This window comes from Megascapheus bottae, chromosome 28, assembly GCF_031878675.1.
Source record: "Megascapheus bottae isolate mThoBot1 chromosome 28, mThoBot2.hap1, whole genome shotgun sequence".
Taxonomy (NCBI): domain Eukaryota; kingdom Metazoa; phylum Chordata; class Mammalia; order Rodentia; family Geomyidae; genus Megascapheus; species Megascapheus bottae.
In genome coordinates, this window is record NC_143536.1 from 7,165,063 (window position 1) to 7,184,013 (window position 18,951).

General features: G+C 39.9%; 1 protein-coding gene across 3 annotated transcripts in view; it reads right to left on the minus strand.

Moving 5' to 3' along the window:
• The window catches only part of Taok3 (TAO kinase 3), a 136,076-nt gene that overhangs the window by 49,618 nt on the left and 67,507 nt on the right, over positions 1-18,951 (minus strand). For 2 of the 3 annotated variants that reach the window (XM_090320206.1, XM_090320207.1), the window contains exons 3-11: positions 18,097-18,307; positions 15,543-15,614; positions 13,929-14,030; positions 10,441-10,486; positions 9,494-9,590; positions 6,893-7,006; positions 4,702-4,793; positions 3,497-3,590; positions 2,376-2,457 (exon numbers count right to left, since the gene is read on the minus strand). In XM_090320206.1, the coding sequence (XP_090176332.1) occupies positions 2,376-2,457; positions 3,497-3,590; positions 4,702-4,793; positions 6,893-7,006; positions 9,494-9,590; positions 10,441-10,486; positions 13,929-14,030; positions 15,543-15,614; positions 18,097-18,216 (819 nt within the window). In that variant the 5' untranslated portion in view covers positions 18,217-18,307. Of the gene's footprint in view, positions 1-2,375; positions 2,458-3,496; positions 3,591-4,701; positions 4,794-6,892; positions 7,007-7,203; positions 7,360-7,496; positions 7,626-9,493; positions 9,591-10,440; positions 10,487-13,928; positions 14,031-15,542; positions 15,615-18,096; positions 18,308-18,951 lie in introns of those variants that run through there. The other variant, XM_090320208.1, reaches the window with a different exon arrangement.

Genomic DNA, 18,951 nt, shown 5'->3' on the forward strand with positions numbered 1-18,951 from the left:
GATACTTTCTTGTGCTGGTAGTTGTCCTGCTCAGGCTGGCTTTGAACTGTTATCTTCAAATCTGACACAGTCTCCCAAGTAGCTAAGATTGCAGGCGTGAGTCACCAATGTCTTAACAGGAATGGTATTTCAATGCCAGGAAGAAATGTGAAGCAGAAGCAGATTATTGAGAAATAAGTAATAGTAATAATAATTTGTAGAGTTTGTCTTTTGTGTTATTTTAATTATTAAATTTATCACTGGAAAAGCCCTAGATAGCTTAGTTTTCTATAGTGCTTTAATGTTTATAATATAATTTTATAGGGCAGTAGCCCTGAGCTGAAGAGCTCAGGGACAGTACCCAGGCCCAGGGTTCAAGCCTTACAACTGACCAAAAAAAAAAAAAGATTTTAACTTGTTATGCGTTTTTCTCCTCCTGCTCCTCCTCCTCCTTCTCCTCTACCTGCTCCTCCTCCTCCTTCTCCTCCGCCTGGCATTGTCCCTGAGCTCTTCAGCTCAAGGCTAGCATTCTATCACTTGAGCCACAGCACCACTTCCTTTTTGTATCTTTTTGTTGCCCACTTCCCTAAATTTTACCTTCTTTTCCTTCCCTTAATTTTGATACAGCCAATATTTATTTACATGTCCTTCCTCTTCTCTCAGCTCTATTCTCATATCCCACTTCTTGCTTGGTTATTTAGAAATCTGCCAGTGATAAAGGTACCATCTTTGTTTCTAGTATATTGTTCTCCTTGCTGTCTCTCCCTGTAGACCTGTGAAGCTGTTGCTCAGGTAGACAAAATAGCTCATGTCTAGAACCTATGGCTCAGGTACAAGAGAGAATGAGGTCAAGTCTGGTCTTGTTGCTTCTGTAACCAGATACCTGTAACCAAACACGCAACAAGAAAGTCTTTACTTTTAGGTGAGTTGGTTTCAGATTGACCTTTTCACTAACATTCTGGGAATCAGAGAACAATGTCTGCAAGATCTAGATGATTTAAAAAAATGACCCAGACAAGGTGTTCTTCAATGATAAAGATAGCTGATATTTTTAAACAATACAAATTTAGTTAATAGAAACCCGAGTTTTTCTTAAAAAAATCCAAACCCCAAAAATGTAACAGTAAAAACTGTTTAGGAATAAAATCCAGGCAATTTGGAGTGAACCAAATAAACAAAGAAACAAAAAAAAAAACCCAACAGTGTTGAAGACTACACATAAAGAAAAAGATTACAAATCTGGAGTGCTGCATATATTAATATTGCAGGAGATTCCTACACATTGTGCCGATGGTGGTAGACTACATGTGTGTAATTTATGGCAGTCCATAGAAAAACATCATGGAGAGATAGATGCTCAACATTATGTTTCAATCAAGTGGATGTGGTACATGTGATATTCTTGCCTTTATCACCTATAGTATAATGTCAGGTAAATGTATGGTTTGGCAACCACATATCTTTACTGCTGGAAGATTTGTAACAACCTAACTTTGGCACTTGAACCCCTGGCAGACTCAGACTTTAGGGCATTGCATTAAAGTCTATGACTCTGAAGTTAGGCACAGAAACATCACTATGATGACCACAACTAGTAGGGAATACTCGTGTGTGTGTGTGTGTGTGTGTGTGTGTGTGTGTGTGTGTGTGTGTGTGTGTGTGTGTGTGTGTCCTGGGGCTTGAAATCAGGGCCTGAGTGCTGTTCCTAAGCTTCTTTTGCTCTATCACTTGAGCCTCAACTCTACGTTTGGCTTTTTGGTGACTGCCTGGAGGTAAGAGACTTATGGACTTTCCTGTCCAGGCTGGCTTTGAACCACCATCCTCAGATCTCAGTCTCCTGAGGAGCTAGGATTACAGAGGTGAGCCACTAGCACCTGGCTGGAAATAATCTTTTTGTTGTTGTTGTTGTTGGTTGGTTGTGTGGCTTGAACTCTGAGCCTGGGTGTTGTCCCTGAGCTTTTCAGCTCAAGGCTCCTGCCCTAACTCTTGGGCAACAGTGCCATGTCTAGTTTTCTAGTGTTTAACTGGAGATAAGAGTCTCACAGTCTTTAGTGCCTGGGCTGGCTTTGAGCGGGATCCTTAACTTTCAGCTTCCTGAGTAGCTAGGATTATAGGTGTGAGCCATCACACCCGGCTTTGGGAATGCTCTTTATTGTAAGACAAAAAAAAAAAGGTGAGGAATGGGAAAAAGGACAAGAAAAGGGTAAATAACCCATGGGGAATTTATGGAACATACATCATGGTGATCTTATTTCTTTGCTTACTGCCATCTCTGGGTAAATGACAAGGGACTTTCTAACCCAGTTTGCCATGATGCCCTGACATTGTCATGATTTACCATGTCCCCCCACAGTGGGACTTTAACATTTCCATCTCAAATATAACTGAAAATTTACCCGTAACAGTTCTGCTGATGTTGGCCTTTCCTGAGGTATTTTCTGCAAGCAGTAATCAACAAATCTCCTGAAGGAGTCCGTCCTATGTGGGAATATATGAAAAGAAGGCCGAGTGAGGGACTGCAGAGGGAGCACTTGATTATACAAAACAACTTCATTATAGACAAAGGTTTGCATGTTAGGAGATTTCAAAAATCCAGTGCTTTGTGGGGGTGGGGGAGTATGTGAATTAATGCACCTTCTATCTGGCGGATATAATGTAACCCTTCTAATAATTACAATAAAAAATATATGAAAAAAAAATCCAGTGCTTTGGAATCTTAAGAGAACTAGACTATTTCCATGTTCTCTAAGTTTTAAGGTATCTGAGGCTAATTCTGGATGTCACTGTTTCAAGGAGGTCAAATATGTGCACACATAGTCACTGATAAGGGGGCATACTTAGGTTAAAGCATAATGCATATCAGACAATGAAAACTACTACAATAATATATAATTGTCCAAAGTACTCTTTTCCTAAGGGGTAACGACCCTCATGGTGTCATGTTGGTATTCTTCATGTCCAGTTAATATCCCTCCCGGTCCACAGCCCTAACAAGGGAGCAAACCCTGAGGTACAAGGCAGAGAGGACCTGGGGATATACTTTCTGAAGAAAAATACTTTCTGTCTTGAAAACTCCACTATCTGCTTTCTAGAACCCTTGTGGCCTCAATGTTATACAGACATCATAGTGTGGGGGAAGGATAGGTACTAAATATCCTGTCCTTCTTCCTTACTTAACTATATAAAGTAAACTAATGACAATTAGGAAAGATGATATCAATAGGGCTGATGAGGGTGTGACAGGCAGGACTTGTTAGGTTAGGAGGCAAGGCATGCCCCCACTAGGATTTCAGATGCTGTACACAGTAGGGACACAGCACCAGCCCAGGTAAGGGCAGAACTAGAAACTGTGCATGTGCATACTTGTCACCTCACAGGTGTGAAGACACTGCTTTCAGAACATCAGTGTCACTGGCTGTGACATACAATGAAGGGTCAGCTATAGAAACTGCAATTTAATGAGACTGTCAGATATCAGGGGCATTTTATTGGAGATGTGGAAGGACAGCAGTCTTACCATTCACTGGACTGCAAGGTGGGGGAATCGTTCTGGGCAATGTGGTACAAAGCACTCATCGCATTCATGTTGAAAAGTGGGGGCTTCCTTTCCGCTGTGAGGGAAGAAACATGATAGGGCCATTCAGGAAAGAAATCAGGCAGAGAGAAAAATAAGGCACTCTGCACAAAGCTTGGCTTCCGAATCGATAGACAGCTCATTACTGTCATCATGCCACACGACCCACTTATTTTAATCTGGAAGGTCAGCCCAGGATAGCCATTCACAGACTGCTGGTCTTTTAATGGACATTGGCAAAGCTCCTAACAGAGCTTGCTTCAAAATTCCTTGTGTCTTTTTCTCAGATCTTCAGAACATTGATCACTGCCTACTTTCCTATAATAGGTATAAACATCTTCATGCATACATGTGCTTTAACTTATAAATATGGACCCATTAAGTATAGAGCAGAATAGAAAAATATTATTATTTGGAATGGAACATTTGAAACCTCACTAACATATATGGGAGATAATCCTCTTCAATGAAGAGTTTGGCAGCCTACCCAGGCCAAAACATTGTTGGAGGAGGGGCAGGGAATTGTGAGGGAGAAAGTGGAAAATAAGTAATACACAAAGCCTGGTCCAACCCATTATAGAGAGAAACTCTGCAACTTAAGTTTATTGTTTCCTTCCTTCCTTCTTTCCTTCCCTTCTTCCTCCCTCCACAGTACTGGGATTTCAACTCAGAGGTTTGTGTTTTAACAGCTAGGCTCTATCACTTGAGCCATGCCTCAATCTCAGCTTTATGCTGGCTAATTGGAAATGGGTCTTGAGATCTTTTCTGTTCATGCTTGTTTCAAACCATTGTCCTTCAAACCACTGTCCTCTAGACATGGCCCTGGCTATCTGTACAGCATCCTCCGGGAAATCTAAGCTCTCAGGACACTGAGTTGTACAAGAGAAATGGCAGGATAGGGGCTAAAGAAAGAAAACAGGTAATTAAAAAGAAGATAATACAACAACAAAGCTTGGTAACAATAATATAGCTCAGAGTTCAACAGGAAAGGGGAGCCCTATAAAGCACAAGTACTAAGCCCATAAACTGGACAAGATAGCTGGGTGTGGTGGCTCATATCTGTAATCTAGCTGACAGCTGGACGAGAGTTATATGACAATCATGAGGTGTGACTCCGAAAAATATAAAGAAAACAGCTTGCTACTCACCTAGCTCTATGCAGGTAATCCCAAGGGACCAAATGTCAACTTTTCCATCATACTGTCCTTCATCCATAGCTAAGATCACCTCTGGAGCCATCCTACCCAAAGAAAACATGTAAAGCTCAGGTCAAAAATCAATCTAGGGGCTGGGAGTTTGGCCTAATGGTAGAGTGCTTGCTTAGCATGCACGAAGGCCTGGGTTCAATTCCTTGGTACCACATACGCAGAAAAAAGCTGGAAGTGGTGCTATGGCTCAAGTGGTAGAGCTCTTGCCTTGAGAAAAAGTCCAAGGACAGTGCTCATGCCCTGAGTTCAAGCCCCAGGACTGGCAAAAAAAAAAAATCAATCCAGGCCAGGCGTGGTGCCACATGCCTATAATTCTAGCTTCTCAGGAGACTGAGATCTGAGAATCACGCTTCAAAGCCAGCCTAGGCACTAGAGTCTGTCAGACTCTTATTTTCAATTAACCCAGAAGTGGTAATGTGGCTCAAGGGGTAGGGTGGCAGTCTTGAGCTGAAGAGTTCAGGAAAATGCCGAGGCCCAGAGTTCAAGCCCCACAATAGACCAAAATAAAAAAAAAAAAATCAAGCCAGGTGCCGGTGGCTCATGCCTGTAATCCTAGCTACTCAGGAAGCTGAGATCTGAGGATGGTGGTTCAAAGCCAGCCTGAGCATGAAAGTCCGTGAGACTCATACCTCCAACTAACCACCAGAAAATTGGAGGTAGTGTTGTGGCTCAAAGTGGCAGAGTGTTAGCCTTGAGCTGAAGAGCTCAGGGACAGTACTCAGACCCAGAATTCAAGCCTCATGACTGACCAGAAAAGAAAAAAAAATCAAAAACTATTTCCCTTATAGGGTCAGTACCAAAGTGTACTCAAGCACACTAAATAATTTTACCTGATACAGCTTTTTTTTTTTTCTTTTTTCTTGCCAGTCCTTCACTTGAGCTTAGGGCTCGAGCCCTGTCCTTGGACTTTCTCAAGGCTAGAGTACTACCACTTAAGCCTCAGCACCACTTCTGGCTTTTTTCTATGTATGTGGTACTGAGGAATCAAACCTGGGCCTTCCTGCATGCTAGGTAAGTACTCTACCACTAGGCCAAACTCCCAGCCCCCTGACACAGCTAGTTTTTACACCAATAATTTTGAAAAAATATTCAAAATGTAAAATATACTTAGCAATTTATATGCAAAACACATTATTTATAAGTCCTGGTTTTTGTCTTTACTATTGGTTTGACCTTGGGTAAGTAGTGCACTTGTATATCACTCTCCATTTTTTTTTTTTTTGCCAGTCCTGGGGCCTGGACTCAGGGCCTGAGCACTGTCCTTAGGCTTTCCTCAAGGGTAGCATTCTACCACTTGAGGCATCGCACCACTTCTGGCTTTTCTGTGTATGTGGTACTGAGGAACTGAACCTGGGTCTTCGTGCATGCCAGGAAAGCACTCTACCATTAGGCCAAACTCCCAGCCCTATCACTCTCCATTTTTATAGATGAAGAAACTAATATATATATGTAGTATCATTTTGCTTGTTTATCATAATCTTTTAATTAGGAGGACAGGGGCCATGGACAGAACTATATTCTATCATTGTGTGGAAGCAATTGCTTGGTAAATGCTACTTGGTGGTAGAGGGAAAAATTCAAATAATAGCTGATGTTTTCTTAGTACATAATTCATTTGCCAGCATATAAATCATTCCTCAAGATGCAGGAAATTTCAGCATATCTACAAAATACAGGCAAGACATCTGGACTAGAATAGGGAACAACTTCAAGTCAGAATGACAAACAGGGTGGTACATGGGAAAGCTCATTCACCGGAAGGTAACATACTTGCTGGCACACCTGAGAAGGCTGTCCTCACCTAGACACTCTGCCTCAAGAGAAAAGTTCAAAAGAAACCTCCAATGAAATCCAAAACCTGAGCTTGGACAGTGAGTTGATAATACTGCTCGGTTTACACACGGTGACATCAAAACCCTTATTTGAACAATTCAAAGTCATTCTCAGTTGTATATTCAGAACTTAAAGTGCTCCTTTGTTTGCTTGTGACTTTTCTAACCTTCTCAAATAAAATCCCATTGGGGACAGATGGGTACCACACATTGCAAAGAAGAAAAACACCACCAAACTAATGCCAGTGCTTTATCTTGTTCATGTGTACCTATTTTAATGCTGTGGTAGATCCACATACCAATAAGGTGTGCCTACGAAGGAATTGGCAGGGGAAGCTATGGAGGCAGATCCAAAATCAGCCAGCTTCACCTGGCCTGGCTCTGTCAGGAGAATATTTCCTGCTTTAATGTCCCTGGAGGAAAAAAAAATAAGAGGAATTAGAAAATTACCTCTCAATTTTGATTATGGGATAGGTCAGAGCATGCAGTTAATAAGATTAAAAAGTTTATTTAAAACAACAACAACAACGACTTTGCTCACATAGCTAGAAGGGGATGTTAATAACTACTGCACATTGTTGGGGGGGTTCAGATTCTTGGGTGTACTTACAGGTAGATCATTGTAATTACTTAAAGATAGAGCTTCCTTCAGAGGGAGGGTATACAGCGAGAAGGAAGGCAGACACAGCAGACAAGGAAAGCTCTTCAGCTGCTACCCCTTTCAAAAGCATCTTCTTCAATGCTAAATCCAGTCACTGCAGTATTCCTTGGATAGAGAAATTGGTACCATTCTAACTGCCTTTCTTATTCTCTATCCCAGATTATGCAGCATTCTGGGAGATTACATGAAATTGTGATGGCTGTGCATTGACTACCTGCAATAACCCTCAACTATACACATACCTTTTCTTTCTTGCCTGTTACCCTTTCTCTCTGCTTTTAATTGTAACTGCAACTAGAAGGCACTTGAGGGTGCATGCTAGATAGAAGGTATTGTTTTAGAAATAACACCATACAGTAAAAGGAAGCCCCTGAAAGATCAAAACAAACAAGGATTAGGGGTTAGGATGCAGCATTTGGATTGTGTTAGACAATGAATTGCATGTGTTTATAACTAAAGATATTCGATCTTTTATGAAGCAAAAAAAGTTTTAAAAATATGGTTTAAAAGATTCACTCTTCATCAAGTCGTTTATAATGAAGATGGGAATGTTCTCCTTATGTTTAGTTACAAAAAGACATGATGTATAATGAACAAAGGAGCCAGGAACTGTAAGTTTATGGACCATGGAAAGATAAATAGAAAAAAATTGCGCAAAACTTATTCCAGGTTGAAAATGGTCAAATTCAAATGCTTCTCAAACAACTTTTGCAAAAACTTCCCTTGGAAATGCAGTTTCCTTCCTCACGGTTGCATTGGACATTGGCAGAAAGAACTAAAAAAAAAGGCATTATTTACTTCTCTTTGCAATAGAAAAAATTATCTTTCTTTTATTTTCAACTAGAATACTGAACTGCCTCTCTTAAATAAAAATAATAAAAATTGGACATAGTATTCACTTTTAAAACTAAAAAACTCAAAGTATTTTTTTCCTTTTCAACTTCTTTTATAAACCAAAGATGATAATGTATTATTCAGAATACAATAGTATGTCAGTGTGGATATTAAGGTAATAAAGACATACACAAGCAAATAATTCACTCAGCAATAACATCTTAGGTCCAAATAAACACATTTTTAAAAAGTCTTCAAATACAGATATTATAATAAATGTATTTAGTTGCAGTCAGGACAGACACACACACACACACACACACACACACACACAAAACGAGCTTAGTTTTTCTGTTATGCTGGGGATAGGACTTTTGGTGTCACACTACCACTGAGCTCTACTCCCAATGCACTATTTCTCCCTCGTGATGACTAAGGCCAATTCCTGACAGGATCTGATGGGCCTGTATTAAGGAAGTTCTTCTCTTGTAGTTGTAGTAACTGTCAGGGCTGCTGCAGGGTGACCTCTGAAACAGAAGCTAAAGGGGGAACTGTGACCTAATAGTTTCACTTCTTCCTAGTAAATGCCAAGTGTTTCCATTGGCTGCAAAGCATTGCAAGTCCTTTGCATGTGGAGCTTTTCTGCTATTACTGCTCATGGCTAGGAGCTCTTCACTGACGGAAGGACAGACTGCTAATAACAGCTTTCTTAGGAGAAGTTAGTGGAGGGGGGGGGGAAGTGGAGTGTGGTGGAATAGTCAGTGGTATACTGGCTTATCAATTTCAAGAGGTCCTGATTCACACATCAGCAGCAATAAAAATAGAAAGAAGGAAGGAAATAAATAAGAAAAGAAAATGGATAAGAAAATAGTGGGTTACTGCATTAGAAGTTAGGAAGTTTGAGGTACAGTTCTTACTCTATTTCTTCAATGCTCCAAAATAATGGGCACATTATTTCTATCTGTCCGAGCTTTACCCTCTCATCCACCAAAATGTAAACTTTAGGAATGAGAAGTGTTTGAGAGTTATGAAACAGCATCTGTTTATAGACAATTAACTTGTTATTTGCAACAGGAAAAGAAACTCAGCTGAGAAATAAATATATCAAAGAAAGGTTGATTTCATTTTTTTTAAATGATGACATTCTATCAAGAGTTACTAAGTGCTTCTTGAGTTTTCCTGAAATGTTTGCCCTGGAGAATGTTAACCTATAGAACAGAGGTGACATAAATCTTTGTGGATGAATGGGAGAGATCAGAAGGTAGGGGATAAATTCTGACAATCTAGTTCCTTATATCCAAGAACAGTAACATCTGTTTGAGCCCCATGAATTCTTAGGTACCCTGAAAGGTAGAGTTCGCACTAGTTTTCAAGGTTCTTGGAAGAGAGGGCAAACAAACCTTACCTGTGAATCAATGCATGAGAATGTAGGTAGGCTAGCCCCTGCAAAGCACCATGCGTAATGGCAGTAATTTCCACTTCCTGAAGTGGCTTCTTATGAACTGAGGAAGGAGGAAGGGAAAGTTAGTTGTGTACTTTGTGAAATGAAGGTGCAGAAATAATATTACTTAACTACATAGGGTATATATTTTCTAGAGAATAGCAATACATGAACAGGTAAGAGAAAAACCAAATGTGAGAAACAAAACAGACCCACCCCTCAAAACAAAACAGTAAAACCCTAATATTCATCAAGGAATGCATTACTAACTTATTAGTCAGTTGCCAGTTAATGCCACACTGCTTCCAATTGGTGTGGTGTGAATGTATTACATGTCCTTCTGACATCTGAAATGCCTGGAATGGTCTAGGACACATTATTCTCCTCTGCCACAGAGCCATCTATAATTATCCCCTCTAACCACAAGTTTTCATTATTTGTAAAAGCAGCTAATAAGTAATTTCTATTCAGAGATCAAGGATGATCTAAGAGATACTTTAATGTGAAATTGTAACATAGTTTTCTGGTTATGCCAACATCTACAGAGGAGAACTGGGTCAGTTACTATTTTGGAGGGGGTTAAATATCAATGTATTTGTTAACTCTTAACTCTGTTATGTGTATGCAGGCATCTGATGTGTTCAACTACATACATGCCACATCAAATTAACCCAACAATTTAGTAGGATTTTTCCTGGATGGGCCATGAATGTATGGCAGGAAAGGTGCTAACATCATGTGATACTCCAGTGCTAATGCAGAGGTGCAGTTTGCATAGCTTACCAGCACAACTCTTATCCTTATCCAAGTAGACTGCTCCAGACTACACTTTAGTACCGGGACAGATAACATGATGACCAAGGTAAAACAGAAAGGAGGGTACATCCAGTGCTTTTATTTACAGAGCTTACCTTCTAACAAGTCAGAGGCTGAACCCAAGCAATATTCCATTACCAACTGTAACAAAGAAAAAACAAAAAAAATGGAACAATAAAAATATTAAATGGTGAATTCTAAAGGTGAATAATACATCTATATTAAATTGGATGTTATTTGAAGTAGCATGCAGAGACTTCTCACTGTCTCACTCTGTTCTGCTCAAGAAGTGAGGTATCCTTTGCCCGGAGTATCCCCTCTGGATACATGACCCACTCATGGCCACTTAGTACTCACCTTGGTTATCACAACAACTTTCAGATCAGCTTTCACAGCACTGCAGTGCAATGTTCAACTAAACCTCAGCTTATTCAATGATGCTTTCAAAGTACAAGTGGAATGGATACTGGCAATTTTACTGTTATTAATATCTTACTATGCCTTAATTTTTACATTTTAGACCTTATTACAGGTGTGTATGCACGGGAAAAATCAAATTATGTACAGACTGGTATTGTCTGTTCAGGAATTCACTAGGATTCTTGAAACCTCTCCCAGTGGTGATATGGGCAGGGACTCCACTGGGATTCTTGGAATATATCTGCCAGGGATCAGAGGGAGAGAGGGGTACAATAATCTGCAGAATGTTGGTTGTCTTTGTCATCACCAGGTGATGGGGAGTTGTAACTTGCTGCCACTGTCCAGCATCAATGGAGACTACTGTACCACACATCACTAGCTTGGGAAAAAGAAAATCAAAAGTCCAAATCCAGGCTAGATGTGATGGCTCATGCCTGTAACTCTAGCTACTCCAGAGGTAAAGATGAGGAGGATTATAGTTCACCAGGGCAAAAAAAAAGGTTCACAAGGCTGGGAGTTTAGCCTAGTGGTAAGAAGAGTGCTTGCCTAGCATGCACAAGGAGCCGGGTTCGATTCCTCGGCACCACATAAATAGAAAAAAAGCCAGAAATGGTGCTGTGGCTCAAGTGGTATAGCTGTAGCCTTGCGAAAGCCCAAGGACAATGCCAAGGCCCTGAGCTCAAGGCCCATGACTGCCAAAAAAAAAGTTTCACAAGACTGGTCTCAAGCCATGGCCGGTTGTTATTGATGCATGCCTGCCATCCCAGCTACACAGGAGCATAAATAGGAGGATCTTGGGCTGGGCCACTGGGGCAACACAAATGCAATCCTATTTTTTTTTTTTTTTGTGGGTCATGGGGCTTGAACTTGGCCTAGATACTGTCCCTGAGCTCTTCAGCTCAAGGCTACTTACTGCCCTACCCTTGAGCCAAGCCCTACTTCCTTTTTTCTAGAGGTTAACTGGGGATAAGAGTCTCAGGTCCTTTTGTGCCCAGGCTTGCTTTGAACCTTGATCCTCAGATCTCAGCCTCCTGAGTAGCTACAGTTACAGGTGTGAGCCATCACATCTGGTGGCAATCCTATTTTAAAAAGCAAGAAAGGCTGGAAGTGTGGGTCAGTAGTAGAATACCTGTCTAGCAAGTGCAAGGCTCTGTGTTCAAACCCCAATACTACCAAAAAACTCAAAATCCAGATTATGGTTTTTATGGAATGTTCACTATAAAGCTGAAAACTCCTAAAGTAAACTGTTCAGAGTCAAGGAACATTTGTATACGACTTCAAAACTGAATGGGATATGTTTGGTGTGGGTATTTTTAAAGTCACATGTTAACAATTTTAACATTTTTTTATCATAGATATTCTTTGTCTTTTTAATCCACAATAAGAAAAATCTGTATATTGATTGTGTTGCTGAGCCTAGACATCTCTAGCTGCTCTTCCTTTAAAATCACTGGGTCTGGCTTCTAGCTGCATTGGCTTCTTCCTCCTGGGCAGATTATTCTTGGACCCACTTGTTTGTATTTCTCCAGAAGCTCCATTCATGAGGTCATCTTCCAATTAGTTTATCAGTTGTAGACAGAAGCTAGGTACCCAAGCTTATTAGCATTCTAAGTAACCTAAGAGTGAAAAGCTTTAAAGTAAGAGCTATAGGGATTTCCTGAAGAATTGAAACATATGAGATTTAGAACCTGGATTTTGTGACTGTTTGTTCTGCCTAAATGGAAATCCCATTCTAGACTCTTCTAAGTCAGCTGAGATTGCTAGAACTGATTTCCAGATAAAATGATATTTCTTCCGTTCATTTCTTCAGTTCAGAATGGAAGCAATAATTGTAGGTATCTTAAAGTCTGCAAGAGTGGAAATGTTTATGCTGATGTATACCACTTGGGAACAAAAATTCCATTCCATAATTAGGGAGTATGTACAGGAAAGAACTTGATACAGGTAAGCAATGAATCATAACTTAATTGAACTTTCAGTTATCAGAGGTGCAATTTGATAACCTGTAAAGTTTAATGTTTTCATGTTCTAAGTAGTACTCACTAAGCCAGTTTAAAAATAGAATGCAATTATATGAAAATATCCAATAGAGTGGACAAATGACTTTTTCACTTTAAGGACATGGTAGGTCTTGGGACTAAACAATGCACAGAGATGAAAATATCCAGCACAATTTCAATTTCGTGTGTGTGTGAACTGGATTGTAGGGAGAGGGCTAAAAAATGAGGAGGGGGATCGGAGCATGGCCTAGTGGTAGAGTGCTTGCCTAACACACACATGCACAAAGCCCTGGGTTCAATTTCTTGGTACTATATACACAGAAAAAGCCAGAAGTGGTGCTGTGGCTCAAGTGGTAGAGCTCTAGCCTTGAGAAAGCTTAAGGACAGTGCCTAGGCTCTGGGTTACAAGACCCAGGACTGGCAAAAAACCAACCAACCAACCAACCAAAAAAAACGTGTAGATAAAAATATTCAGATGTGACTCAAATGTTTTGTCATTTGCTTTTATAAATAAATCATTAGAAGATGATTTTATTAAGACATCACCATTCTTTGCTGTGTCCTCCCTCCCCCTCCAGTCCTGAGGATGGAACTCAGGGCCTGAACACTGTCCTTGGACTTATCCTCAAGGCTTATGTTCTACCACTTGAGCCACAGCACCACTTCCAGCTTTTTCTGTGTATGTGATACCAAGCAATCGGACCTGGGTCTTCATGAGTGCTAAGCAAGAACTGTACCACTAGGCCAAATTCCCAGCTCTTTGCTGAGTGTTCATAGGAGATTTCCAATAGCCTTATACTTAATCTAATGGAATCATATTTAATCTTATGGAATGTGTATTGTAAGACATACCTGGAAGTATTAACAAATGTCAAATACTGGTAATAAAACACAAATGGTTTGGTTATCTGAAATTGGATAGGGAATGGGGGAAAACAAGATGAGGGGTGGGGGAGGGGGGAAGGGAAATGGGGACCATGACATGTGAAAGGATATCATTGTGTGGGAATTAAGGCACCATTTATCTGGCAAATATCATGTAACCCTTATATTAATTACAATAAAAAATATATTAAAAAAAACTCAAATGGGACAGAAATGGGACAGAGACTTTTATAGTTCTGATAAGCAACAGGAAGAATATTTAAGAGATTCTGACTTACCCAAGCAGTGTGTTCTTTCAAATAACAGCCTTTGTACTCAATAGTATTAGGATGCTTCAACTGTCGTAAAAATTTAACTTCTTTAAGTATATCTTGCCATTTCTATTAAAAGAAATGTTTTAAGTTTAAAACTAAAAATAGCATTTTATCAAGTACACATATATAATGTCATTATGATTATAAATGAGCATGTAGTAAATGTTTCATAAATGATGGAGCTATTTTAAATTGTATTATGTCTTAAGTCTGAATATATGTGAATGCAAGTATACACCAAGTACATTAAAATAAGTTCATATTATACATGTCCATGCTCTAGTCTGGAAAATAATTAAGCTAAACTACTAGGAACTTTTCTCCACAAAAAGAGGGAAAAAATGTGATAAGGAAATGTGTAAAGAATTTTGTGAATTACTTCTCTGTAACTTTTACTTTATTTTTTAAAATTTATTTATTTGTTTATTTATTTATTTTTGCCAGTCCTGGGTTTGAGCTCAGGGCCTGAGCACTCTCCTTGGACTTTCTCAAGGCTAGAGCTCTACCACTTGAGCCTCAGCACCACTTCTGGCTTTTTTCTATATACGTGGTACCGAGGAATCAAACCCAGGTCTTCGTGCATGCTAGGCAAGTACCCTACCACTAGGCTAAACTCCTGGCCCTACTTTATTTTTATTATTTTTTTTTCCAGTCCTGGGGCTTGAACTCAGGGCATGAGCACTGTCCTTGGACTTTCTCAAGGCCAGAGCTCTACTACTTGAGCCTCAGCACCACTTCTGGCTTTTTTCTATATATGTGGTACTGAGGAATTGAACCTGGGTCTTCGAGCACGCTAGGCATGCACCCTACCACTAGGCTAAACTCCCGGCCCCGCTTTATTTTTATTTTTTATTTTATTTTTTCCAGTCCTGGGGCTTGAACTCAGGGCCTGAGTGCTGTCTTTGGGCTTTCTCAAAGCTAGAGCTCTACCACTTGAGTTACAGTACTATTTCAGCTTTTTCTATATATATGTGGTACTGAGGAAATAAACCCGGGTCTTTGGGCCCATACCAGTAGGCCAAACTCCCAGTTGCACTTATTTATTTTTTTTATTTTTTATTTTTTGTCAGTGTGATGGGGCTTGAGCTTTGGGCCTGGGCATTGTCCCTGAGCTCTTCAGCTCAAGCTAGAGCTGTAAAGCCACAGTGCCACTTCCATTTTCTGATAGTTAATTGGAGATAAGAGTTTCATGGACTTCAGGTGCCTGAGCTGGCTTTGAACCATGATCCTCAGCTCTCAGCCTTCTGAGTAGCTAGGATTACAGGCGTGAGCCACCAGCGCCTGGCCTTTTACTTTATTTTTAATAGACACATAGTAATTGAATGTATTTGTGGGGTACAATGCAATGTTATATATCTAGATATTGTGTCATCTTCCAATCGGGGCATTTATGTTATCTATCATCACCTCAAACATTTACCATTTCTTTGTGGTGAGATCATACAGAACCTCTCTTTCACTTACTGTGAAATATATGCTCTGCTGTATCTTTACTCATGGTCACCCTAGTGAGCTGAGGAATGCCAGCCCTTCACCTTTGGTGATGCATCAGCCTGGACAGCTGTGGTCTCCTCTTACCTCATGTGTCTGTTTTCCACTGTAGGACATTTTCTTAACTGCCACCACCTCATTGGTGTGAGCATTTGTGGCCTGTATTTGGGGGGAAAGGAGAAGATAAAAACAAACAAACAAATAATGAATCATGTTTAATATTTAACTAGAGAGTTTTATAAAAATAATATCCTCATAGTTCAGTGCCACTGTTCAGAGATGCTCCCAGATGGAGCAACTTTATTCCTCAGCTTTGGGGAACAGTTTCTCTTTATCCTTTTATGAATATAAGTTGTCACTTGAAAAAAAATAAAAAGGATTGTTGCCAGATGCTATGGCTCTCACCTGTAATCTAAGCTTCTTAGGAGGCTGAAATCTAAGGATCACAGTTCAAAGCTAGCCTGGGCAGAAAAGTCCCAGTGAATCACTCAAAACCAAAAGTGGAGCTGTGGCTCCAAGTGGTAGAGTGCCAACCTTGAGCCAAAAGAGCTCAGGGACAGGGCCCAGAGGGTGGCCTAGTGGTAATGTGCTTGCCTAGCACACATGAAGGCCAGGGTTCAAATACTCAGTATCACATGCATAGAAAAAACTGGAAGTGGCACTGTGGCTCATGTGGTAGAGCACTAGTTTTGAGCAGAAAGTGTCCAAGGACAGTGCCCAGGTTCTGAGTTCAAGCCGCAGGATTGGCAAAATAGAAAATGAAAAAAAAACTCAGGGATAATATCTAGGCATTGAATTCAAGGCCTGTAACTGACAGAAAGAAAGAAAGAAAGAAAGAAAGAAAGAAAGAAAGAAAGAAAGAAAGAAAGGAAGGAAGGAAGGAAGAGAAAAGGATATGTTTACCAGTGGAGAAAAATATGGCTAAAAGTTGTACAGCAAGATTCTACTTTTGTAAAAACAATAATGATGTGATTAGTGTATGTTTGTTAAAAGCTATAAAATAATATATCAATGATACCCCTGGAACAGCTCTTTCCAATAGAGCTTTCTGTGGTGAGGGAGATCTATAGCCACATCATTTAGAGGTTGTACTAAACTATGATGTGACTAGGGTGACTGAAGAAATGAATTCTATTGCAGAAAAAATCTCAGACAAAGAATTAAAAGGAAAGATTGTAAAAATGATCAATACAGCTTAAAAGGATACTAATAAACATGAAGAAATACAGAAGAAATATACATATATAAATATATATCTGACTAAAATAAGAGAAATTCATTTAGAAAAAAATCAAATTAAAATTCTTGGACATGATGGGGCCAGAAGTTTGGCCTACTGGTAAGAGTGATTGCCTAGCATGCATGTAGACCTGGGTTCAATTCCTCGGTACCACATACATTGAAAAAAGCCAGAAATGGTACTGTGGCTCAAGTGGTAGAGCTCTAGCCTTGGAAAAAAAGCCCAAGGACAGTGCTCAGGCCCTGAGTTCAAGATCCAGGACTGGCAAAAAAAAAATTCTGGACATGAAAATCTCAGCAAGTCATGTAAATCAGCTGAAATCCTCATCAGTAGAACAGACCAAGTTGAAGAAAGAATATGAAACCTTGAAAAGGAAAGTAAATGAATTAGAATATTCACAGTGATCAAATAAAATTTGGAAAGATAAGATCTCTGGACCATCAATAAAAGATCAAACCTATAAATAATAGGAGAAGACAAAGAAGACGAAGATGAAGGGGAAGGAGAAGGAAAAAGAGGAAGAGCATGTCCATTGTATAAAAAACGTATGTGGGGCCAGGCATTTGGCCTAGTGGTAGAGTGCTTGCATAGGATGCACAAAGACCTGGGTTCAATTCATTGTTACGACGTACATAGAAAAAAGCCAGAAGTGGTTCTGTGGCTCAAGTGATAGAGCTCTAGCCTTGAGAAAACCCAAGGACAGTGCTCAGGCCCTGAGTTCAAGGCCCAGGATTGGCAAGGAAAATAAATAAATTAAAAAAACATTTAACAAAACAATAGCAGAATATGTCATAAATATCAAGAGAGAGATGAAAAAAGTAACATTACAAAGGGTATTTTCAATTAATGATGCTGCAGCTGAAACTTGAAGCATGAGCAAGGGTTCGAGTGTTTCATATATGGGAGCACAATATATGGAGTTGTCTTGGTGAGGAGAAAGGCACAGAGAGGCCTTCGGGGGAAAGGGACTGCTATTCACAATGAATGCACAGGGCTCATATTCAAGCTCTAACATTTGTATGCTACCACAAATAAAGCCTGGAATCTTAGAACTCACCTTTAAGGGAGGTACCATTTAATTTGTAGGACAAATATGAAAATCAAGCACAGTTCACAAGTAACAGCTATTGTGTAGAGAATGAGTGTAATTCAAACTTTCCTACACAGATCTGATTTTTTTTTCCCCCTGTCAGTCCTGGGCTTGAGCTCGAGTCTGAGCACTACCCCTGAGCTTCTTTTTCGCTCAAGGCTAGCACTCTACCACTTGAGTTACAGTGTCACTTGCAGCTTTTTCTGTTTATGTGATAATGAGGAACTGAACCCAGGACTTCATGCATACCAGGCAAGCACTCCATCACTAAGCCATATTCCTAGCCCCTGAATGACTGTTTTAGTACTTACAAAATACACTGCTCCAAAACTTCCATGTCCAATTTCATGCAAACCAATAAAGAGTTCTTCAGGGTCATCTTTGTAGAACAGATCAGCAATCTCTGGGTCCTTTGGTACCCCTTTACGCATGGTGGCCACTCCAGCAAGGCTTCTGCTTTCTAATACCCCAGTCAGTTCTATCTCGCATTGACAGGTCTGAGTATTTACAAATCTTCAGTACCTATAGAAAAAATAACAGTTGTCAAGTAGGTAATTTATAAAATACAAATTAATATTAAAAATATTGGGGAGTTACAATTCAATATTAAAATGATAAAATGCCCAAATGAAAAATATGCTAAGTATTTGGATAAACATTTCTGTACAAATATGTACACATGACCATTAATACATGTGTGATTGCCTAGTATCGCTAGCTTATTAGAGGAATTAAAAGTAAAATTTCATAGTGGGTTGTGGTGGCTCACACCTGTAATCCTAGCTACTCAGGAGGCTGAAATCTGAGGATCACAGTTCAAAACTAGTCTAGACAGAAAAGTTCCAGTGAGACTCTAATCTCCAATTAACCACTAGAAAACCACAACTGGCAACTGGTGCTGTGGCTCAAAGGGAAGGGCAGTAGCTTTGAGCTGAAGAGCTCAGGGACAACGTCCAGGCCCAGGGGTAGGGCCATAGTTTTGAGCTGAAGAGCTCAGGGACAGTGCCCACTTCATACCCCAGGACTGCCAAAAAAAATTAAAACAAAGTAAAACTTCAAATAGCTACGTCTTCATATTCTCCAGAATGGCTATTAACAAAAATAGAAGTATATGGAGCTGGGAGTTTGGCCTAGTGGTAGAGTACTTGCCTAGCATGCACAAAGAC